Genomic DNA, 25,051 nt, shown 5'->3' on the forward strand with positions numbered 1-25,051 from the left:
TATAACAAATCACTGTAGATAAGCATTTATTTTAGAAATAACACAAGTATTACTCTGATGGGGAACAATGATGATACACCAATTTATACTTGCAACAAATGCCACTCAAAACTAAAAGAATGGAGTCAAATGAATAAAACGTTTCCGCAGCACAAGAACGTGGTATCGTACAGAACTATGGTAACAAAAATACATTATGGACAAACTCATACCATCGGACTGGGTCTAATACACTTTATACCTTGTTATTCCTCAAATGATAAGATCACTGGATTGAGCTGCATAAAGAATCTCCGGTGGCCAATTTACTGATCATCAAATTATGACAATTTATTGACTTGAAGAAGACATACCATAGCAGCAGGGGTCACAACTCACAATAAGTAGTCTACTGCATCGAATAAATAGAGCATCTAATGGGATGTACAGTTGCAGTTTTCGTGATATCTATCTAATGGGATGTACAGCATCGAATAAATGTTGCAGTTGGCTGTGGATTCCTGCAGATAAATTGATTTTAAAAATCTCCATGTCCTCCAATTAGACATCAAAACTTCGCACATTTCCCATTCTAACCTAAGTTTCTCATTATCATCATATGTAGACTTAATCTCCATATGGACTCTTGGTGGGAGAACCTCTTTGTAACAGGTGTTGAAGATCTTGCACGACTTCAGACATTAGCGGCCTAAACTCGGGTTGACTCTGCAAAATGGCCAACTCATTCTTGTAAACTTGAAAGAAATAGATACTAAGCAAAAAAGTAATATGAACAAACCAAGACGCACAAATGCCACCAATTACACCATTTGTAGTTTGATCTAAATTGTGGAAGTGATGTAACGTTAGATTTTGGCAAAAAAAAACTTGCCCAATGTTCACATATATCTGCAGAACTAGGAGTACAATTAGTATTTAGCTCTGATGCATCACTGAGAGCAACACATACCAACATCCTAGTAATATCAAACCATCTAAGCTCATCTCATTGGTTGACCAAGCGAGGATCCAAGGACAACCTCCAAATACATTCCAAACAGAAATCCAAAAAATAATATACTTTTTTTAGAAAGTTGTGCCTTATATCCCAGAGTTTATTTGTTCTGGATACTATTCATTATGTACTTGGACTATAACTCTTTCCTACTACCTCCGTTCCTAAATGATCTTTACGGTTACTATTTGCACGGTAATTAAGGAATTTTGGTGAACATGTAATGGTGGAGTAACAAATGGAAAATGAGTGGCTATAAATTGTCCAACAATGTGAGTGGGTGAAAACTAATATTAAAGTATTGTGAGTGGGTAAGTTATGGTGGGCCAAATAAGAGTAAAAATGGAATAAAGTAGGAGTGTAAAGAACTTTCAGGAACGGACTAAAACGGAAAGCGTAAAGAACTTTTAGGAACGGAGGTAGTAGAAGATAAAAAATTGTAACTCTAACAATCTTGATGTTTTTAGCTATTCCCAAAACACCAAGTATCCAGTGTTATAATAGATAGAGGAGAAACAAGGGTGAGAAGCCCACTAACAGAGCCCAAGTGAAGTTTCATCCTAAAACCGAGTAACCTACTTAGGTTAGAAATTGGCACTTTGCTCATATTTCAATGTGGGATAGATAACACTCATTCTAGCTCCTCTTTTAAAGGACATAATTTAAATATCCTCTTTTCACATCCCACCATATGAAAATATAAAAAGTATGGTTAGTCCAACTCCTACAAAAGGAGAGCTGACAACATGAAGTCACAAGCAAAGAGAAAGCGGAGGGAGTATTATTTACCTGAACACATCGTGAAATAATATCAGCAAAGTGTGACAAGGATTTAGTAGGATATTTCCTATTGAGAGAAGGATCCACCATTCTCTGTAAAGCATCAATATCATGCAGCTGAGGAACTGCCCACCTCACCAAAAATTGTTCCCCTCGAACCCGTGTCCTGGAGGTAAATTTTAGTTCAATAAACAAAATATTTGCCAAAAAAGGATGAGTATATAAAAAAAAGAGTTATTGAGCTATGGCCTCTCTAACCTGTCATAAGACATTCGACCCGTCAAAAGTTCTAACATAACCACTCCAAAGCTGTAAACATCGCTTTGGGAAGTATATATCCCCAACTCAAATTCTGGAGCGCCATAACCATATGCCGATAGCAGGTGCCCTGACAACTGAAAGTGAACATCACTTGAGTACAAGCTTACAGTAAAATATGCATAATATACAACAGTTCTATCCTAAGTAGCCAATGCAAATAAATAATGCTTATTCTTATTGAGACTTCTTTACTCAGATATCCAAATTTTTACCAATACAGTGAATAACATCCTAGTTCATCTTTATCATGTTTGGTATAAAGAGGACGCATAATATGCTACCATAAAAATATCAGAATCAAGGAAGAGAAAGTTCCCCACATTACTCAAGGAAAGAAGGGGAAAAAATAGAAAAGCAGAAAAGGTGAAGATAGAAAAGAAAATGAACAATAGAGCATGATGTGGACAGGGATAGAGAAATGTCATCTTTGGGGGTGAAAGCATAATTTTAAAGTGGTGTTAGATAATGGAGCAGATACAAGGATGCATGATAGTCCACTAGACAATGTTGAAAATTTTCCAACTATGGTCCAGATCAACTTCTTTTGACGAAAAAATTGTGAACACAAAGAGTGAAGAAAAAAAGAGCACATGTACAGAATAGCATGGCTGTGCCTAGGGACCTGCAGATGTAGGGGGGTGAAACTAGAGAACCAGTAACAAACACGAGTACCGATGAGTAATACCGTAATCAGTGCTGCCTTCCACTGTTTTTAAGACTCTTTTTGTTTCTTCTTTATGCCGGTTTTTTGGGATCGAATAACCTAGTTCTGGTGTTAATTTATGATGTTTGATGACAAAAAAAAACATTTTGAAATCCAATTCAAGACTAGACACATGGACATGTGTCACTTGATCCTGTGTTTAGACACTTCTGAGGAGTCATGTCTTGTTACAGGAAGAGGCACCCTCTTCACTGTAATGGCAGATAGATGAGTTCAGAGGAATTCAGTAAGAATGAGAGAGAGATAGGAGAGAGACAGAATATGGGATGACAGAGAAGTAGATTATTGACATGTGCTGTACAATAAATATTGTACACGGAAGTAAAGTTAACTTAAAATGCTTAAAAGTTACACTTATATATGTAAGGGTTTTTTGCCAAAAATGATCTTTTATAAACGTTTTTTTGCGAGAAAGGACCTTTTATGACGAAATTGGTGAAATGGGACCTAAAACATAAATTTTTTTGTTGATTGGGACCTTTTACCGGTTTCATGGAGTTGACCCAAGATTCCGGCAACGACTTTGACACGTGGCAACCGGAGAATGCCACGTGTCCATTTAATGATTAAAAAAAAATTGCCCAAAATCGATTTTTTTTTTGCCCCAAATCGAACTTGATTTTTTTGCCCCAAATCGATTTTTTTTTGCCCCAAATCGATTTTTTTATTTTTTGCCCCAAATCGTTTTTTTTTTTGCCCCAATTCTCCCTCCAAAATCCCAACTGCCTTAAAGTTCGTCACTGAAATTGTCTGCCACGAATTGTTATTCATAGCCACACGAATCAGGTTTGCTATTTTTCCCCCTCAAATTCCTCCTCAATTGTTCTAATTTTGCGTCGAAAAAATTAGGGTTCTTCGCAAAATTGGGGCAAAAAAAAAATCGATATTTTTTTTTTGGGCAATTTTTTTTTTTGGGCAAAAAATGGACACGTGACATTCTCCGGTTGCCACGTGTCAAAGTCGTTGCCGGAATCTTGGGTCAACTCCATGAAACCGGTAAAAGGTCCCAATCAACAAAAAAATTTATGTTTTAGGTCCCATTTCACCAATTTCGTCATAAAAGGTCCTTTCTCGCAAAAAAAACGTTTATAAAAGGTCCTTTTTGGCAAAAAATCCTATATGTAAAACTAATCTATTTTTGGTGATAAAAAAAATTCATTTTAATAAAAAAAATCTTCAAAATCACTAATAATATATTACATTATTCATAACCATTTAACATGTTCACCTATCATTTATGTTTTTAATAATATAAAAGTTTCAAAAAACAAGGTAAAGTTACAGAAAACCGGATAAAAAGTTATCCTGGTGTACAATAAATGTATTGTACACCTTGTGCGTGCAAGACCTTTTGGAAGTAGATTATTTTTATTTCATTGAATACCCATTACACAAGGGGAGATCATCTATTTAAACAATCTACTGGTTATTGACAGCTACGCTAAGCTAAGCTAAGCTAAGTAGCCAACTAACTGATAACAACAGAATTCATTTCTGTTTTATCCCTCCAAATAAAATCAGTTATTATAGTCAATGTAGAAAGTCAACATTACTAAATGACCCTTATCATACCACTCCCCTTGAAAAAGACTTGTCTCAAGTCTGTAATAGAACTGATCAAGGAATAGGAAAAGCAGGAAATCTTTTCCCAAAATCTTATGCTCCTTCCCAACTAGCCTCATGACAGCTCTCCCACTGCACCAAATATTGAACTTCGGACTTGTATTGGAACTTGAAAGTGCATTTATTCAGGTAGAATCACCAAGTCTGCCTCGGGTCCTTGTAGCCATACAGGAACTTGTGTTGCACAAGGTAGAGTACTACATAATTTCTTGAGCTGAGACACATGGAACCCATTGTGGATCAAACTGCTGGAAGGGAGTTTGATCTTGTAAGCAACTTTACCAATGGCAGCTTTTATCTGAAAAGGTCCATAGTACTTAGGAGCCAGTTTCTTGCCCCTAGATTGACTGTAGACTATCTGCAAGGTGCTTTAACAACACCCAATCTCCAAAAGTCCTGTCAGTTCTGTGTTTGTCAGAGACTTGATGAGAGTAAGCATGCTCTCTATTCTTGTCACACTCCTATCAACAGCCTCACTAGAAGATTCTCTGGCTAGATAGGGTAAAGTACTAAAGTGTAGAGAAGGTGGTTGATTGTAGACCAATTCATAGGGAGTAAGCTGAATGGCAGTGTGAAAATGTGGAAAATGTGTATTGTACCACCATTCTGCCAATGGAAGCCACATACTCCATTCTTTTGGTATCTCTCCACACATACACCTTAAGTATGTCTCCAAACACCTGGCCATCGGTCTCATGATGGTAGGCTGAAGACAACAGAAACTCTGTCCCATGTAATGAAAACAATCCTTTCCAGAATTTACTCAAGAATATAGCATCCATGTCACTTGGCCAGCCATGCAACTTGAATACGTCGTCTAGATAGGCGGACTAAGCAACTGAGCAACTTGTATAACTTCGTAGGGGTGTGACAATGGCATGAAGTGAACATACTTACTGTGTCTGTCTACAACCACGAAAATAAACTCTTTACCATTTGACTTAGGTAACCCTCCAATAAAATCCATGGAAATGTCCATCCATTCCTCTTCAGGGATAGGTAATGGTTGCAACTTGCAACAACCCTGGTTGGTTTTGCTGATGTGTCATACTTGACACATAGGACATTTCCTCACAAATTATCTTAACATCTCTAGTCATACCCTTCCAGTAGAACAAACTCTCCAGTTTTCTCACCCTACATGAGTGACCACATTCAAGTAGGGCACAATGCCAAGTAAGCAACTTATTTCTCAAATTCTCATTTGGTCCAATCACCAATATGTCTTTCTTTCTCAATGACCATCCTGTATTCTGAATGTTAACATCAGTAACATAGCTAGCTTTGATTAACTTGACTAAATCAGAAGAAACCACAGACACAGCCATACACAAGATTTCTGAACCTTATACTCTTGATAGAGCATTTGCACCTACATTTTCCTTTCCACTCTTACATTGGATCTCATAATCAAATCCCATTAATTTGGACAACCAAAATTGCAGGGGGTTGAGATTTCCTGCTGTAAACCACTTGAGGTTTTTTCTGGTCTGTTCTTATTATAAAATGTCAAGCAACCAAATACTGCTCCCATTTTTGAACTGCAAACACTATGGCCACCAATTCTTGTTTTCACAGTCCAACCTCTGTCACTCAGGACCTTAAGGACCTAAAGACGTGCTGATGATGGCTAAAGGATGACCTTGTTGCATCAACACAACACCAATACAACACCAATACCAGTGTTTGGAAACATCTGTTTCCGAGACAAAAGGTTGAGAGAACTAAGACAGGTGCAGAAGTCAGAGCTGACTTTAAGAGATTCAAAAGCCACTTGTGCTCTGTGATTCCATGCAAAATTTTTAGGAATGGACAAATTTTCTACAATAACCGGCTAATCCCAAGAAACTCTTCAACTCCGTAATAGAACTAAGAATAAGGCAGCTAAAAACAACAGCTATCTTCATCGGGTCAGTTTCCACCCCTTAGCAGACATGAAATGCCCTATATTTACTCACCTTATCAGTAGCAACGGTACATTTCCTATATTTTGTTGCCATCAAATGTTAGTTGCATGAAGCCGAAGACCTCTTCTAGGTGTTTCAGGTTGCTGTTATAGACCAGAATATTTCCTATATTTTGTTGCCATCAAATGTTAGTTGCATGAAGCCGAAGACCTCTTCTAGGTGTTTCAGGTTGCTGTTATAGACCAGAATATCATCAAAGAACACTAACACACACTTTCTAAGTAATAGCCTAAAGATATCATTCATCCACCCTTGAAAGGAAGTTGGAGCATTGGTAACACCAAATGGCATCACTAGGAACTCATAGTTTCCCTTGTGAGTTTTAAAAGAAGCTTTGAATACATCACATTGTGAACTCTAAGCTGATGATAAGCTTTTCTTAAATCCAATTTAGTAAAGACCTTAGCACCTACTAATTCATCAACAACAGGGATAGGAAACTTGTCTTTCACATTCCTTCTGTCTGTTCAGTTCCCTATAATCTAAACACATCCTCCAAGTTTCATCCTAAGCTTTGAATACATCATCATTGTGAACTCTAAGCTGATGAAACCTTTTCTTAAATCCAATTTAGTAAAGACCTTAGCACCTACTAATTCATCAATAACAGGGATAGTAAACTTGTCTTTCACATTCCTTCTGTCTGTTCAGTTCCCTATAATCAACACACATCCTCCAAGTTTCATCCTTCTTTATGTTTAGTTCCCTATAATCTACACACATCCTCCAAGTTTCATCCTTCTTTCCACCAACACCACAGGAGAAGCAAAAGGACTTGAACTATTTTGAATGATACCTCTTTCAAACATTTCTGGAATCAACTTCTCAATAATGTCTCTGTTTGAGAGGATACCTATATGGTCTAATTATTAACAGACACATTTCCAGTGATACCCTATGATCCAACACTACCCTATGTGGAGGTAATGCAGTAGGATCTTCAAAGACCTTACTTTACTTCTGCTTCAGAACATCAATCTCAACTCAGAACAATTGGAAGAATCTAGAGATTGTAATGATACAATATCATACTAGTAGACACCACACTAGTATTCATCGTTTAGCAACAAACACAAGTAAGCTGCTCCCTCTAGCATTTTCACTGATGGACTACCCTCAATCACCCTGATTTCTTAGGTGGCATTCCTTTCCGCTTATACTTCTCACCATCAATCATAAACTTCATCAGCAACTTCTTAAAATCCCAACATATGGATCCTAACCCCAAACACCATGTCACAAGACCCTAAAGAGATTAACATCACATTGAACTGCTTCCCTTGCATACTCCTAAGTTAAGGCTTCACATTTGTGTTGACAAAAAATGTGATTCTCATCAGCTACAATTACAGCTTAGGTATTTTTAGACTCAATCTTACTCCCTAACTCAGTGGCCATTACCAAGTGGGTACTTCTAAAGTCAATGAGATGTGTATAGGGAAACCATTCACCATGCCCATAACCCTCATGGTTTGAAAGGTCTGATCACCTGACAAGGCAAGACTTAAATAATTGGCTCAGTCTTATCTTCCATATTCATGAAACTATCATTATCCTCATTTAAATCACTGACCCATCAATCTCGGTGATGTGGCATAAAACCGTTTGTCCAGGTAGGACCACTTGTGTCTTGACACGTGGCACCACCAAAAATGGGCCTACTCAAGCCCCCTTTACAAGCAGCCCACGGGCGGAACTCGAGATGGGTTGAAAGGTTAGTAAAAGCCCAAAACCTAGAGGCCTGCTAAGCCCTCTACGGGTTTTGATGACAAAGGACACATGTCCCTTCTAAAATAGCCGGCCAATCAGATACTTAGTTTTAAAAAGCGCGAAGCGCACCGAAGCGCACAAGGGCCCTGGAGCTTAAGCACAAAGCGAAAGCGCACGCTTTTCGTAGGCGAAGCGCACCTTAAGTGCCAAAAACCTATAAAATCATTTTTTGAACATATTTTGTACTTAAAACAACATGATACTTATATTATAAATGCATAACTTAACAAAGGGAAGCATAATTCATTATTAGACACCAAACCGGAATACCTCCAAGAGGCTAAAGTACTAACCAAAGACTTAGAGTAAGTCACTGGCTAACAAAAGTCACAACCAGCATAAAACAAATAAGTACAAAGACGGGAAAAGAAAACAAAAAGTGTAAAAAAAATTAAAAAGACAAAATTTAAAAAACAGAATAAACAAACCTGAATAAAAAAGAATAAAAAACTCAATAAGAAAACTAAATAAAACACTAAATGTCAAGAAAGCAGAATAAAACTTATCCTAAAAAAGGCAGAATTAAAAAAAAAAAATAAAAAAAAAAGAGCCAAAACGCACAATCCCTTAAACGCACAACTCCTCAAACAGAATAACGCTCATCTTAAAATCTAAAACAGTACATAAACGCACAGCCCCCAACAAATAAAAAATAAAAAATAAATAAACAAATAAACGAATCTGGAGTTTGGAGAGACGAAAAAAGATTGAAGAGGAGAAGATCAGAGATGAGAAAAATCGAAAAAAAAATAAGAAGATAGAGAAGATCAGAGAAGGTGGGAAATCGAAAAAGAAGATAGAGAAGATGAATGAAAAAATGGAAAATAGGGGTAAAAAAAAGAGAAATCGGAAGAACAATTAAAGTACCTGGAGATGCGGAAATTTACGGCGAGGAAGGTGGCTTGATGGCTGGAGAAATCCAGCAGCAAGGTGGCTGGACAGCTAGGGTTTCTCTCCAAAACCCCCCAAAATCGGGGCTTTCTCTCTCCTAAAACCAGTATTCTGCCCGTTAATCACAACGAATCCCGTTAAAAATGGGTCACGTGATACTCACGTGGTTATTTATTTATTTCAAAACAGTTAGTTTTCTTCCTCTGCGCCCATAACACATAAAGCGTGCGCTTCTACCGAAGCGCGCTTCCACAAAAAGCACACAAAGCGCGTGCACCCTGTATATCGCTAGCCTTTTCCTTCCTTGCGCGATCCCAGCTGCGCCCCAGATCACTCCATGCTTTTAGCGCTTGCTAAAACTAAGATTAGATAGCTAGGTTTCGGGTACAAATCCCAAAACCCTAGCCCTATAAATACTCCAATTCCCAAGGAGAAAGGATAGTCAATTCATTCTCACCTAACATTCTTATTCTTGTTCTGCTCTGCCTTCTCTCTAGAACTTTATCTCTCTAGCAAATACTTACTTAAGCATCAGAGGGAATATTCATACGGGGATATACTTATTTGGCAGGTTGTCAGAAGATCGGTACAGCGCACACCAGATAACGCCTTTGAAGGGTGAACACGTCAGCACCAAGAAAAATCTCACATCATTTGGCGCCATCTGCGGGGAGGTACGGTAGCATGGCAGTAGCATGGCAGAAGGTGAGCAACAAGACGAGGGTTTAGTGGCTACTACACCTATTGGCATAACGATAGACTTGCCTGTCTTAGTAAGATCGGCATAGTAAGATCGGCAGATGCTAGTCGGACTTCAACAAGACATCGCCGCAAAATGGCAGATATAGATGCAACACTCTCTAGAAGAAATGTGGAGAACCTTAGGACGCAAAGCCGACCCAGAATCAAGATGTTTGACGCAAAGGACGCCTGGATCCAATGCCTGGAGATCAGAAGACCAACTTGTCGCGAAACCCTGGCCGGCCAGTAAGCTTAGCGGAAGACCAAATGGTAATCACCACAACTCTCAGGACCCTCACGACCAAATTACCGTCTGGAGCATGAGGAATTCCAAAATCCCCCCTTGATGACGGATCATCCCTTTGAGCCGCTTAGTCTTCATGTAGCAGAAGGGCGACTAGGGAGTATAAGATGACGCGCGCTATTCCCATAATGATGGGGAACTCTACTCCCTTCTGTGTAAGCATCATGTCCGCACCAAAGGAGCCTAAAATAAAAGCACCAACAATCAACGCCTATGATGGCACCACCAATCCCGATATACACCTAGTAGCATATCGACACCACATGTATGTGCAGGAAACAAATGAGACAACATGGTGCAAATACTTCCCGGCCACACTCAAAGGGGTATCGTCCAAATGGTTTGAAAGGCTGCGGTGGATCTATCACTTCATTTGGGGAATTGGAGTTTCTCTTCTCCTCTCGATTTATGGCTCACAAAGAAGAGAAGAAAGCAAGCATGCATTTAGGACGTATGTAGCAAGGAAGCGACGAGTCCATGAGAAGCTGTGTAAAACGCTTCAATTTGGGGCCGGCCAAATCCCAGACATACCGGATGGCGTAGCTTTTGATAATTTCGTCAGGGGATTGAAGAAAGGATCCTTTAAATTTGACCTGGTAAAAAAGAATGCTTGAACAATCCTTCAAATTTTACCTGGTCAAAAAGAATGCTAGAACAATGGCAGATGTTTTGGACGAGGCCGAGGCATTTATACACCACCGAAATATGCAGTGTCTCAAAAGATCAAAAGACTACTGATCTCAGTAGCACAACAAAAGATAAAGGAGACAGAAAAGTAGCAATCAGTAAGGAACGAAATAGGAAGATGGCGGCACAAGGACAAAAGAGAGAACGTCCCGTTGATAAAGTGTGGTTTGAATACAACACTGACCTTTGCACTATCCTTATGGACGTAGGCAGTAGGATGGAAATCGATCGTCCTTTTCCTATGAAGTCACCCGTCGAAAGCAGAGACTCAAAATTATTTTGTCAATTCCACGGCGACATAGGACATGAACAGAAGGATTGCCGAAATTCGAGAAGGGCTCTCGACGGCCTAGCTGCCGAGGGTTTCTTGAAACAAAACCACCAAGGGGGCATTGGTGATTACAATAGAGATCGCAAAAAATCTCTGACACTGGTGTACGAGGACGAGGGAACCTTCTCTAATGGAGGATTTGTAGCCGTTATTTCAGGTGGGCTAGTGTCTGGAGGACCAACGAATTCGAGGACGTAAGAATTACGCACGAGGACTAAGTCGAGCAATGTTGTCCAGTACTCCAGTCAAGAAAGCTTCCCTCAGATAGAAATTTCCGCAACGGACCAGCAGAGATTAGCTGCACCATATGATGACGACCTGCTGTTCATTGAGCTGAAGATCGCCAATTTAAGGGTGCAAAGAGTCCTGATAAATACCGGAAGTTCGACCGACATAATCAGTTTTCAATGTTTAGAACAGCTGCAATACAACCCAAAGACCATCAAGGATGTCCACTACCCTATAGTTAGTTTCAGAGGTAGTATCATTCATCCTGTGGGCGTCAAGATGGGGGATTCTCCGCTGCAACAGGAAGGCCGAGTTCGTTTTATCATTGTGAAAAATCTCACGGCATTCAACATAATTCTTGGTCGTCCAACATTAAACAGTATCAAGGTCGTGGTTATCCCTCATTTAATGCTGATAAAATCTGTATGTAGTAATGGGAGCATCGACACTATCTATGGTAATCAACAGTTGGCTAGAGATTGCTATCTCACCACACTTGATCCTGCGGCATGGGGATTGGACGCCAAAGAGGCTAGCCGCAAGCACAGAGGCCGAGAGAAGAAGAGGAAAGGAACAGAATCCATGAGATTGTCCGCAGCTCATAATGTCATAATGCTAACAGACGTCCGGAACCTGTTGGGGCACATTATGATGTGGTCTTAGATCTAAAAAGGCTTGAGCGTATAGTTCCAATAGGAATTCCTCCTGACGACCCGTTGGAGGCAAAATTGGTGCATTTGTTACGATAGTGCGAAGACATATTTGCCTTCATTGTTGATGAAATGCCCGGGATCGATCCAGTTGTCACCGTACACAAGTTGAATATGGACGAGTATGAATCGATTCATCAGAAGAAAAGAAATAATGGTGAGGTCAGAAATCAAGCAGCAGCTGCAGTAGCTTATGGACGCAGGTTTTATTCAGCCAAACCAATATCCTCATGGGTTGCAAATTTTGTCCTCGTCCCCAAACCTAACAGGACATGGAGAATGTGTGTCGATTATACAGATCTTAGCTTGCCCGAAAGACGGATTGTCTATGTGGACGGTTCTTCCACACATTACGGGTGTGGTGCAGGAATTATCTGTCACTCACCCAAGGGGGACACCTACGAGTATGCTATGCTTCAAGCGTCAAACAATGAAGCCGAATATGAGGCATTACCATGTGGCATTCAAATGTGTAAAGCAGCAGGGACAGAGGAAATTATGGCACTGTTAATCAAATCATCAAAGGAAAAACCCCCACATCATTTGGCGTCGTCTCCATGACGTCCGATTTCCCCCTTTGACCTTCTCCTTCTTCTTCTCTTCGATAGCCCGAAGAGTTTATTTATGAAACACCTAGGTCAGCCACTTGGGCATATCTACCATACCCTTAGACGAGTCGCTTAACTTGTCCCTGGCTTCAGCTAAAAGAAAAATAAATAGTTAGCATCATAATAGGATATAAGGAGAAACGAGAAGAAATAAGAAAATCATCTCTGGGCATATACGAACACAAGCCCACGGCCGAGAGAAAAACCTTGTCATCAAATTAATCAGAATGGGGCAACCAGCTATTGCACCCACACCTTGGTTATAGAACCCAAGTTGTATGACTTAGCCGCAATAAGGAGGAAATCTGACTCCAGTCTTCTTCCCGCGATATTGGTGGTAGAACCTCCTTCTTTGAGGTATAGCGAGGACCCCAGTCCATCGGTTCATACGCTCAGACATCTCCTTATTTGGTGTATACATGACGACCCACTTCTTGCGCCAAAAATGCCACTTGGACGCCTTACCAACCACCGTCTGATACTGCCCTGTTGTTGCTGAAGGTAAGCCATCCCTCTGCAGCGCCTGGACACTTGGCAAGGGTCACAAGCTTGACGAAGGCTTGGAAAGAGGGGACTATGCCCTTGAGCTCGCATTTAGCAATAAAGCCAAAAATGCTAGCCCAAGAATTAGGCGTCATCTGATTGAGGCCTATATTATAGTCGTCAAGCAACTCTATAACAAAGGGATGTGGGGGGAATCTAAGCCCCAATTTCAAGGTAGAGGCATACACAGCAAATTCGCCTTCCACCAACCCCTTGTAGAGCAGAGTATACTCTCCGGCATACGGAAGTCAAAATCCTCCCCAATGTTCAGGCTATCCCTATATTCAGCCCCATTATTCGCCAAGTATTCCTGCTCCGATGGTAGGAGATGGGCCTCCTCACTTTTTCTCTCAGACGCCCTTGGACCTACAGTTCCCTCGTCCCTCACTTGGGCAGACGATTCGCCCTTACTCGTCTACAGCGCTAGACGTCCCTGCCTTGTCGGCCTCTCTTTGATTTGAAGTCCCTTCACCATATTGTGGACCATGTTCGTCCAAATGATCTAACAAATATAGGGGTGTTCATACCCAACCCGGTACAAAATAAGCGGGTATTAAACTGCTTTTTATAGATTTCCAGGTCAGGTGGAAGATAACCGAGTCGGGTCATGGGCCGCTTTTTTTTATATACGGGTACCCGGATACCCGCAACTTATACCTTGTAGTCTTGACAAGTTCCTTTTTTCAAAAAATTGCATATGTTGTGTAACTGGGTAGGGTTTGGGTAACCCAACCGCACAACTCCTCTCCCTTCATTTCTCACTGCCTCCCATAATTGAAGCAGCCATGTAAGAGCATCCAAAGGAGCAACCAGATTTGTTTGCAGAGAAGATTGTTGACAAGATCACCTATAATGTGAGATCTACTGCTACATACCTCAGGTAATTCATGCGAAATATTGATGGCGGATTTTTTTTAGAGCACTAAGAATTTGTCAATTTGATTGGTTATATTTCTATATTGTAATATTTTGGGGGTCTGTATTTCTAAATTTAAAATTTGTTATCCCTCCATTGAACATATTAATTATTTAGAACTCTATAACTTAGAAACGCATATCCTATTTTATGTAATTAGTATTTTGGCCAACTAATCATTCTTGGGTTTTGTCTTGGTGTTGTGGTCATTGAGATTAGAGAAAGTTAGTAAGCTTGTGCAATTTGAATAACTTTTGTGTTCTACCAGCAATTTTTTTGAAGAGTTTCTGGATTACTCATTATAATGTAAAAATATCAGATGGAGTTAAAATCCGGGTACCAAATCGAGTACCCGCTTTTCGCGGGTCATGTCATGGGTTAGAACTTTCTATTACCCGCTAATGCGGGTACCCGAAAAGCCGGGTACCCGGTTATAAACAACCCTAAACAAATGTGTGGTTGATGCTTCCTCTAAACGCACCATGACGACCTGCATACGGGAAGGCGAAGATCTGGCTCAGGATGTAGGGCGTCACCCCACAAATAAGGAGCAGTTGACAAAATACCGCCGTCCGCCCGTCCCACAAACTAGAACGGCCTGTCGCGCTGACTAAGAAATACAAAACTACAAAAACAAGATTTCTTTTTAAAACCTTTTCGGTCAAAAGAAGAAGTGTATCCCTGCTTCCAATATCCTCCAATGAAGAGTTGAAGATCCTCAAGGACAAAATCAAGAACCAGAAGATGATGGTTTGATTCTAGCAGAGTAGCAGTGGTCAAGGGTGGCCTGAAATTGCCTCACTGGTGGTTGAAAGACGTTAGAAATCGCTCAATAGAACACTCTCAGAATTCACTTCAAAGTTAAAGAAGTGACAAGTGAAGAAGTAGTCATAGAGGGGTAAGAATAAAAGCCAAAGGCCACGTGTAAGTTTGCATGAGGACGTAAAATCGGTACTACGTCAACAAGGGTAAAACTAAAAGACAAAACTCCCAAAATACCCTTCTTGAGGGGAAAATGATGTGGCATAAAACTGTTTGTCCAGGTAATTAGACACGTGGCACCACCGAAAATGGACCTACTGAAGCCTACGGGCGGAACTCAAGATGGGTTGAAAGGTTAGTAAAAGCCCAAAACCTAGAGGCCCGCTAAGCCCTCTGCGGGTTTTGATGACAAAGGACACATGTCCCTTCTAGAATAGCAATAGCTAAGTTTTGGGTACAACTCCCAAAAACCTAGCCCCTTAAATACTCCAATTCCCAAAGGAGAAAGGAAATTCAATTCATTCTCACCTAACATTCCTATTCTGCTATGCCTTCTCTCTAAAACTTTCTCTCTCTAGCAAATACTTACTGAAGCATCGAAGGAAATATTCCTACGGGAACATTCTTATTTTGCAGGTTGTCAGAAGATCGGTCCAACGCATACCAAACACCTCATTTGAAGGGTGAACACGTCAGCACCACCCCACATCAATTGGGGTTCCTTAAAATTGCATCATTGATTCCTATCATAACGCTGGTCACAATAGTAAGATAGTCCTTTTACACAGTGTTCTTGGTACCAATCTTCTCTTCCCTAACATCTGCAAGTATATACTTATAAGGTCTCTTTTGGTTTGTACTTGGTTTGTTCACGGGATTAGACAAGAGTGGGGGTTTTTAAGTTAATTGGCATTTAAGGACTCTTCTTTGTACCTTGCATACTCTACTTCTTCAGATACTGTTATTGCCTTAAGGCCTTAAGACCACTGACAAAACTGTCCAGTAAATAATAATCATGTAGAATATAATTCTGTTGCAGCATTAATGATCTTAAATCCTCAAACTCATCAATATAGCTCATTAGCCCCCAATGGAAACCAGTTTGATGTAACCTATTGAACTTCTCCACAACATTACAACCAATTTCATCTTTAAACCTTGCTGAAAAATCAACAATGCGATCTGACCAATCCACATTCCTCCCAATGTATAAAAAGGCTCAAGGCGCAACAAGGCGATTTGGAGTTCCCAGCGCCTTAGGCGCGCCTCGGTGCGCCTCGGTGCGCCTCATTGAAGTGAGGCGCCCTAATAAAAAGTTAAAAAAAAAGTGAAAAAATGGTGTGTGCCTTCGTAAGTGCGCCTTTTTTGCGCCTTTTTGCGCCTTGGTGCGCCTTTTTGCGCCTTAGGTGCGCCTCATCGAAATCGCCTCGCCTAGACAATAAAAGGCAATGGTTCCAATCGCCTTGCGCCTCAGAGCCTAGGCGCGCCTTTTTATACACTGATTCCTCCTAACAGATAAGTAAGCTAAACACCCATTTTTAGCTTTTCAATCATGTTTAGGCTAAAAACTTTCTGCTCTACATCAATTTTACACAGTTTAAAGTAATTATTGCATTTCTTTATCTAAATTCTGGGATTTGTTCCATCAAACTTAGGGAACTCTTAGGTACATACCTTTGAATTCTAGTTGGATTGACTCCCTCATCTTATGATCCAGCACCCTTTGAGGAAGAAGAATTTGAAATCCTCTTGTCTTCAACCTTCCATCCATTCATTTCTTGCAGATATATCATCACATCCCTTCAGGTATCTTGCAGTCTAGACTTTTTGTTCACTTTTTGTTCAGTCCATTTCTCTTCCTGCACCCTCAATTGGTCCTCCATAGCTCCTCCATAGCTAACACTTTTCTCGTGATCACAGGAGCCAGTGTTTGAAAGATTGAAGAGAGAACAAAGGGTATTCAAGGATAAGTGGAAATTGTACAACAATTTTCAGTGTGACAATTTGTCAAACACTTGGAGTGCAGAGGCTTATATTGTAGCTCTAACAATGGCAGAAACAAGAGTTTCAAGTAGCAACTCCTCTACAGCTGTGATACCAATGTTACAGGAAGATTGTAATGGCAAATAGACGAGTTCAGAGTTGCTCAGTAAGAGTGAGAGAGATAGGAGAGAAACAGAATATGGGATGAGAGAGAAGTAGATTAAGTTTACTTCATTGAATACCCATTACAAAAGGGAAAATCATATATTTATACAATTGACAGCTAAGCTAAGCTAACTAACTGATTACAACATAATTCATTTCTGTATTAAAAGTCTGTGTCAGTTATAAAAGTCAAAGTGAAAAAGACAACATTACTAAATGACCCTTATCACTGTTTTTATCCCAGAATTTCAGCCTCTTTCCTCTTGTTCCATTAATGCCTACCACATATGGATAGTAACGGGCAATTGATATTAGCTCTGACATATCCCAAAAAAGGATCTGTTAAGTTCATTTGCACGAGAGGACAAGTATCAACTATAGGAAAGTGCCAAGTGTAGCCCAGATTTATGGTTTTCAAAGCCAACATTGTGTTCCTCCAAGCAGACAAAACACATAATGAGTTCATAAAAAATTAATTGCCACAGGATTCCACCTTAACTTATAAGATGGAGATATCTAGATAATATTTTTGGAAAGGGATGATTAACAAATCAAACAACATTCAGCAGATCCCACATACAGTATCATTCTCATGGAAAACAATTAAGACGCCACTTAACTAAACTTGAAGAATAAAAAAAATTGTTACACCTCATGCTTGACAATTATTTCGAAGTTTCAAACTGTAAAATGGAGAGAAGATGGTTTCAAAAGATTCAGAATCAAGGTGGGAAAGGTAGTTCGTGAAAGGGTTGTATATACAATCATTCCACTTCGAACGATGCAAGATATGATAATAATAAGTAACTCGGAGAATCAGCTCATAGAAGTTTCTACGGCATATGACAGAAAACAAGGCTTCTGGGAATTTTCAATGTGCAATTGGTTACACCTTGAACAGGGTGCAACCGTGCAACCGAGGTTATTTCTCTGACCATGTGTTTGGATCTTGTGAGCACATGTGCGTAAAGATAGCTTTAGTTGTACCTTGCAAGTACAACCGGTTGTATGGTGAGAATTCTCAAGGTTTCGAAGTCTAAAATAATCACCAATACAAATTGTATGGGCTAAGCTTCGCAAGCAGCAGAATACAATTATACTGTCTGCAAGCATCTTTGAAATGTTGTCGGACTTTGTACTAAGACGTGAATATCTTGTTCTAATTGAACAATACCAAAAGAAGAAGAATTTTGAACCGCATAAGAAAAAGAAAACACCCAGAAGAATCATGAAGACGATTTCCAGTGTATTCTCTTACCTGGCTGACAGAACCGGATGCTATCAAAGATGCCAAGCCACAATCAGAGACCCGCACTTGCAGTTCATCATCAAGCAAAATGTTCCCAGATTTGAAGTTTCTGTGCACAACAGGCGGTTCACAGACCTCATGCAGATACCTGAAATTAGATATCAACGAGAATAGTCCTCATAAATAACAAAGTATGAAAAATGCTTTAAAGTGGATCCTGAAAAAATGGCTGAGAAAAAACCCTACAAAATAAAGCTTGAATTATATTACCAAAGCTAAGTGATAGGATCCTAGTCATATCAAAAAGTCCCAAACAGACAGTAGAAAATTTCCGTCCCACAAACAAAACACTAAATGCTAGGCTAACCAGCAAAGTTATTATTTGACTGAATGGTAAAGTGGAATTATCACCAATAAGAATCTGATAAGATTTCAGGACCATATTAAGCCAACCAGAGACACTAATCTACTTACTCCAAGGCTCTTGCTGTTCCGAGTGTCATCTGTATCCGCATATTCCAAGAGAGCTTCTTCCGGTATTCATCATCTGAGTGAAGTGACTCCTGCAGAGTCCCATTACTACAGTACTCGTAAATCAAGAGGCGCTGGCTGTGCTCTGAGCAATATCCCACCAGCTCCACGACATTAACATGCCGAATTCTGTCAATGTCATTTACAAGCTCAAGAAACTCGTGGTCTTTCAGGCGGCTAGAAATACCCTTGTCAAGTTTCTTGACTGCCAGTAGCTGCATACCAAACCACATATATCATGTTAACACGCTCACATGAAAAATTCAAACAAGCTGAGCACCACCCTCCCACCCATCTGACAGACATACATTGTCAAACCGCCACATCACCCTCCACAAGCTGCAAAATACATACATATGTACACACATGCAGAAACATATATACACACTAGCACATAGGAAGAAAGATTTTTTTTGAAATTCAAATGCAATGGCCCTTTCACCATGTACATAAATTCAATCCATTGCGCACCATACTCTACCCATAAAGTAGTCAGCCAGTTTTGCTGCAATTACTAGCTCAATGCCTCAATCGTTCATCAAATGTTACTTTCAAAAAAATCCATCAAAGATAAACTTAAGTGATGTAACAAAGTTTTTATATTTACAATCAACACCAGGTATGAACCTTATTCCAACTACAATATTTATCATAATCTGTCACTGAAAGCATGCACACCAACATACGCTATTACTATTACTCATTGAAAATTTCAAGTCTCGCTTCTCTGGTAATATACTTCCATGCACAGCTTATGGAGAATACAGTTTTCGGAATAAATTAACCCATATCGTCATGTTTTGAAAAAGTAGTTTAAATGGTAATATTGAAACAGCAAGAAAATGATTTTCATAACCGCAAGCCACTGCACATGTTTTGATCCAGGGACCTCAAATGCAGTTTGGAAAGGAATGATCAGCAAATAAGTTAGAGCATAAAGTTATCACTGCTAAATACCTACACAAATACAGCCACCAGCACTGATCATCATATTACAAGGAACGTAGCCCCTTTTTTTCTGAAAAGTGCAGCCATGCAGATACCACAGACAGTAACACAGTATGCACTTAAAATATAATGAATAGAACTGTAGTAAAAGGCAGACCAAGTAAGAAGACCATTGTCAGCAGATGATCAAATGAGAGTTCCTTCTTCAGACTTCCATGTTCCATGTAAAAGTCTAGAGAAGAAAATATCTAATGGTTCCTTTGGTCATGGTAGAAAACCATACCTTTCCATTAGGGAGCTCTGCCCGATATACAGTTCCAAGCATGCCACTTCCTAGTAGATTATCTTGCGAAAAGCTGTTAGTATACTGCTGAAGTGAAGCAATTGTGAAAGACTTCACTGACGTCATGGGAAGAGGTCTTGTGGACGGCTTTGCACTAACATATCCTGTTGACGGGATGGGCTTCACAATGACTTTCTCAGAAGAAAAAGGTAGAGGTGGTGGTGGTGGCGGTGGTGGTGGGGGATTGATCATAAAATCAATATCACTAAAGCTCATATCGCTGTCAAGCTTCCTTAAAGGGACTGTTGATCTTTGAGAATAAATCTCCCCTTCACTTTGCTGTTTTGCAATTGCAGCAGTTGTCCTAACTCCTGCTCGTGACTCATCTTTAATCTCCACAACAGCATCTTTTTGAGCTGACCATGGAATTTCAGAATTCTTTGATAAGAGTAATATAACTAGCAACTACATTAGAAAACTATGGCATTCTTTAGGAGATATAGATAGACAAACAACAAGATGTTGGGTTACCTTTTTCAGCCAGATTGTTAGGTTGTCGTGATGGTCCATTATGGAGAGGGGGGTATTCTCTTGGACCCATATATGGTTGGATTTCGTGTCTCTTTGTAGTTCGGTAATAGTCTTTACTTCTGCTAAAACACCATGGTAAGCATAGCAAAAGTGCCAAGACCAAGATTATAAACCCAATCACCGAAGCAATCGATATCCCAACTATCCTTTTCGTTTTCGAGGATTGTGTTTTCTTTACAGTATTTGAATCTTGATGTGTTGAAGGTGAAGCTGCATGAGTTCTAGGTCTTTGTCCAGAACCAGAAGTTGTGCTAGAATTGGAAGACGCTGTGCCAGAACTTTGAGAAGTGCTATTGGAAGAAATTGTGCCAGAACTGGGAGAAGTTGTGCCTGAACGGGGTGGTGTCTGAGTTGGCCCCCCTGGAAAAAAAGGTGAAGGTGGCGTAGAGGGAGCTGGCGGAGCTGACACTGGGGCGGCAGAGGTGTTAAAAAGATTCCCATCACTCCTGCATGAATAATATAATATTGCCATGATTAGGCTAGAAAACCCTAGTATACATGAGTTGTAAGCACTGGCTTTGTTACAAATAGACAATACCATTTCACAAAAATCACGATCTTTAGTAAACAGAAGTAACTGCTAATCTACCATACATAGTGACTGAACAAAAGAAATGCTGATTGCTGACTGAAAAATTACAGAATAGATGTTGACATGTTATTCAAATAAACTGGGATTTGCAATATTTCATCACAACGGTGACGGCAGCCTTGGCGAGTATTTAGGATTCACTAAGACAAATTCACGTTGTCAAAACTTATCAACTAGACAACTATTCGCTTTTATTTTCTTGAGCAACAGCTCTACTTTTAAAAAGCTAGCAAAACTCAAGTGCAATGGTGACTATTAATTGTAAAATATATACTGCATAGCATTTTATGCTATAACAGCATTTGTAAGATATATCAACACAAGCTAATTGGCCAAAGTTGAAGAAAAGATTGAAAACACAACAATAAGCTTGCAGAACAGAAAAGGCTAGATTTAGAGCTCTCACTTGAAACTGGGAATACTCAGCAACTTGTCAGGTATAGGTCCAGAGAATTGGTTGTTCGCTATATTCCTATTCCAAAGGGAAAAAAAGAGCAAGTTAACTATCAGAAAGTAAATGACAAGTTGATGCTTACTTTGTTTCAAAAGAGAAAATAGGAAGAGTACAAGTCTTGCAGTGGAAGATCCTGAAGAACATCAAGTGTCCCAGACAGCTGATTGTCCTGCAAGTGTCTGAACGAATAGAGTTGGTTTCACTACTAACACAAAGTGAACGGAAAAGAAATCTAAAGTTTCAAGAAGAGGGGGGAACCCACAGGCTTACTAGAGAAGACAAACTCTCCATTGAAGGAGGCAGTTCTCCGCTGAAACCGTTGTGAGCCAAGTCTCTGCAGAAGAAAGCATTTCAATCCTCAATTGCCAATGGAACAGTGGAATAAAAAAAAAAGCTAATAAAATCAGACGGCACATTACATGCTGGTCAAAGCTGAAGGAGATAGAAAGCCATCTGGTAGTTCTCCAGTAAGATTGTTGTCATTAACTTTCCTATACAACATAATTTTTTGAGCAAATAGAAGATGATGCCTTCAGGGGAAAACATACATCTCAAAAAAGGAAGAACAAGAAAGAACATACAATGTAGTAAGAGCAGGAAGAGTGGATATAGTGCTCGGGATGCTTCCAGTCAAATTATTATCTGAAATTAAACTGGCATGGTAACGACTATCAATTTTTGCATCACAGATTGCACAGTTTAGGAGTTGAAGAACAAGATACAAATAGCAACAAACCAGGAAAAAAAATATAATAATAATAATTAAACAAATAAATAAATAAATAAAAACCGCATCTCTTTCTAGAAAATATTTGAAGGGTACATACAATGTCACCAAGGAAGCTGGTAAACTTGAAGGAACACTTCCACCAATATGGTTGTTGCTCAGATCTCTGTACAAAGAACAATTCCATGATCAGCTCAAAAAAGAAAGATAAAAGCTCAATACAGCCAAATGAACACAATATGCATAGTGTATGAGGACAAAACTCATCAAATTTTATTATAAAAGCATATAACCCAAAGACCATGCTCTGAAGAAAAAAAGCAAAACTCTACAAATTATTTTAGGCAAATAGGAACATAGTTATCATTATGCAGCTTGGGGAAATGAAAGAGCAAGCTGTGGAAGAATTACACAAGGACTATGAAAATTCTTAAAAATGAAAGCACAGTCATAAACAGGATCAAGTAACACATCCATACAACAAAGAGATAGATCTTACATTGATTGAATAGATGTAAATAATCCTATGCTGTCCCCCAGTTCACCGCCCAAATCGGCACCAACGAGACTTCTGTAAATAAATAATTAGAACCAAAATTATGAAGACTGAGGAGATGACATTCCTTACAAGACATAATATTGGTATAAAGAAAAGTTGTCTGTACATTGAAATTATGTTTGAAGTATCGCATAGAACGCCTTGCCAAGCGTCACCACATGGATCTCCCGCAGCAGCAACCCACCCAGGGAGTTTCGGAGAACCCAACGCAGCATATAAGCTGTTAATTGCAGCAACTATGTTGAAACAACATATTGAGACTTATAATTAGAAATATGCACGCTTGTTTAGCATTCAAAATATAGAGCCAAAAGCATAGAGATTATAATTCCAAATGTAAAAATGAAGCTGATATAGATGTAGTCAAGATTGATCGATATCTTATTAGTGTTGTTGGGTACAATGTAAAACACGATTTACACCTCAGTAAACTAGCTAGTTGAAAATTTTTAGGGAAGAAAATATCAATTTGATAAATAAGATCCATTCAAACACCTAGATAGGGCCATAGCTAATACTGTTCCGTCAGATGCTCTTGCTGGACTAGCAATTGAATCCATCCAATGCTGTCACATAGTAATTTACTCAAATAGCCAAGAATACACCACAGCCCCGAGGTAACAGCTATCTGTGTTTATCATTTATCCATCAAAATGGTACCAAACTATTTCATTTGTAGTAATGCTTAATAATACTCACTGTGTAAAACCTTCTTTATATTGTTTATAAAATTTGCGGCATCCTTTATAGCTATTTTATGAACAATAGTGGCATGAGATTAAAAAAATATGGATCACATATATGTTTAACGGAACCTTAAGGAAAACCGACAAAATGAAATCACAGAAATACAATTTTAATCGGTTATCTCTATGGCAACGAATTTAAAGTGTAGACCTATGGCTCCCTGATTTTTGTTGTTCCCTTATCTTTTTTCTATTAATTTGCTTTAGAAGAAACTGACATCACCAATTCCAGTGGCAAGTAGAAATGACCAGGCAAACAATCTACTTATCGCATTCCATGTGGTGTTAGTAATTTTACACTTGACACAATATAGTCTACTTGGTTTCACAAAACATTAAACGCCAAGAAAACCATTGAAAATTGGAAATTGATGGATGAATTGAATTGCTAGGATTATGACTTACCATCAGTGGGATTTGTGGCCCCGTTGGCGAAATGCAACATAAAAATGAACACAAAAACAAAGGAAACATCAGCCCACATCCTTACACCTGGGCAGTTCATCATAAGTAGCTTCCAACCCATTCATCCAATGCTGAACTCTTTGTTAATCAATCAAATCCACAAATCTGAATAAAATGTAGCATCGACTTCCCATCTGTCACTTCACAGTAAACATAAGCATAAAAAATATGCCTCAACTCTAATTAAATAGCAAATTCAACTCAACATCAATATTTCATCTTCTTATTAACAGTTTTTTAGCAGAATTACCCCCAAAAATACACCTAATTATCAGTAAATTCTCAAATTCAACAACCCCCGTAATTTCTGAGTTAACACACTCACAAAAATGTTATGAGAAATACAGATCAAATCAGACACTAAAAAATTAAAAACAAATTAAACTAACAACCTTCAAAAATAATTAGAAGGGGAAACCTCTTTGACTTAAAACATACCATAATTTGCAAATTCAATAAAATTAGCAAAGAGAGAGAGAGACAGTAATATCTCCTAGAGAGAGAAAGCAAATCAAGTGGACATACCCAGCAAAAACAAGTGATAAAAATGCAGATTCTCAACAAACCAGACAAATTCTATTACGTTTTTTCCTCAGCTACAAGCTCAAAGCAACAAGTGCATCAGTGACGAGAGAGAAAGGTAAAAAAAAAAAAGCTCAATCTAGAGAGAGAATAAGAAGGAAAAAGAGGAGAGAGAAAGCATTGACAGAGCTGGAAAGACAGAAGAAAGTTAGAGAGAGAAAGAGTGAGAGGTTAGAATTGAGAGAGAGAAAGAAGAGAAGCTGCACTGAAAGTCTGAAACTGTCTCTCTGTAATTGCCAAAGAAAAAAGCACCATGAATTTCACAACATTTTTTAT

The 25,051-nt window shown here is 39.2% G+C and overlaps 1 protein-coding gene across 4 annotated transcripts; it reads right to left on the minus strand.

The window, feature by feature from the left end:
- LOC110796193 (protein STRUBBELIG-RECEPTOR FAMILY 3) lies at positions 1–25,051 on the minus strand. 4 transcript variants are annotated; one of them, XM_022001220.2, is made up of 17 exons: positions 24,719–25,051; positions 24,134–24,327; positions 23,089–23,218; positions 22,923–22,994; positions 22,524–22,589; positions 22,278–22,349; positions 22,116–22,187; positions 21,959–22,030; positions 21,810–21,875; positions 21,649–21,714; positions 20,591–21,096; positions 20,060–20,475; positions 18,772–19,043; positions 18,307–18,445; positions 2,033–2,169; positions 1,784–1,940; positions 1–705 (listed from the first exon to the last, which is right to left on the minus strand). In XM_022001220.2, exons 2-17 carry the CDS (start codon positions 24,252–24,254, stop codon positions 607–609), a joined length of 2,463 nt encoding a protein of 820 aa, XP_021856912.1. In that variant the 5' UTR covers positions 24,255–24,327; positions 24,719–25,051; the 3' UTR covers positions 1–606. The 4 variants fall into 4 exon arrangements, with proteins under 4 accessions (XP_021856912.1, XP_021856910.1, XP_021856913.1 ...); XM_022001218.2 differs by having other exon boundaries at positions 24,134–24,333; positions 24,719–25,050; XM_022001221.2 differs by lacking the exon at positions 22,116–22,187 and having other exon boundaries at positions 24,134–24,333.

This window comes from Spinacia oleracea, chromosome 4 (assembly GCF_020520425.1).
Source record: "Spinacia oleracea cultivar Varoflay chromosome 4, BTI_SOV_V1, whole genome shotgun sequence".
Taxonomy (NCBI): Eukaryota; Viridiplantae; Streptophyta; class Magnoliopsida; order Caryophyllales; family Amaranthaceae; genus Spinacia; species Spinacia oleracea.

Bases quoted from the DNA above. Each gene is read 5' to 3' on its own strand.
- LOC110796193 (XM_022001220.2), bottom strand. From the start codon at position 24,254: ATGGGTTGGAAGCTACTTATGATGAACTGCCCAGGTGTAAGGATGTGG. The intron at 22,350-22,523 runs GTATGTACCCTT...TTACCATGCCAG, and splicing joins CCAGCTTCCTTGGTGACATT to TTTAATTTCAGATAATAATT. The intron at 20,476-20,590 runs GTAACCCAACAT...TTCCATGGTCAG, and splicing joins TAACAATCTGGCTGAAAAAG to CTCAAAAAGATGCTGTTGTG.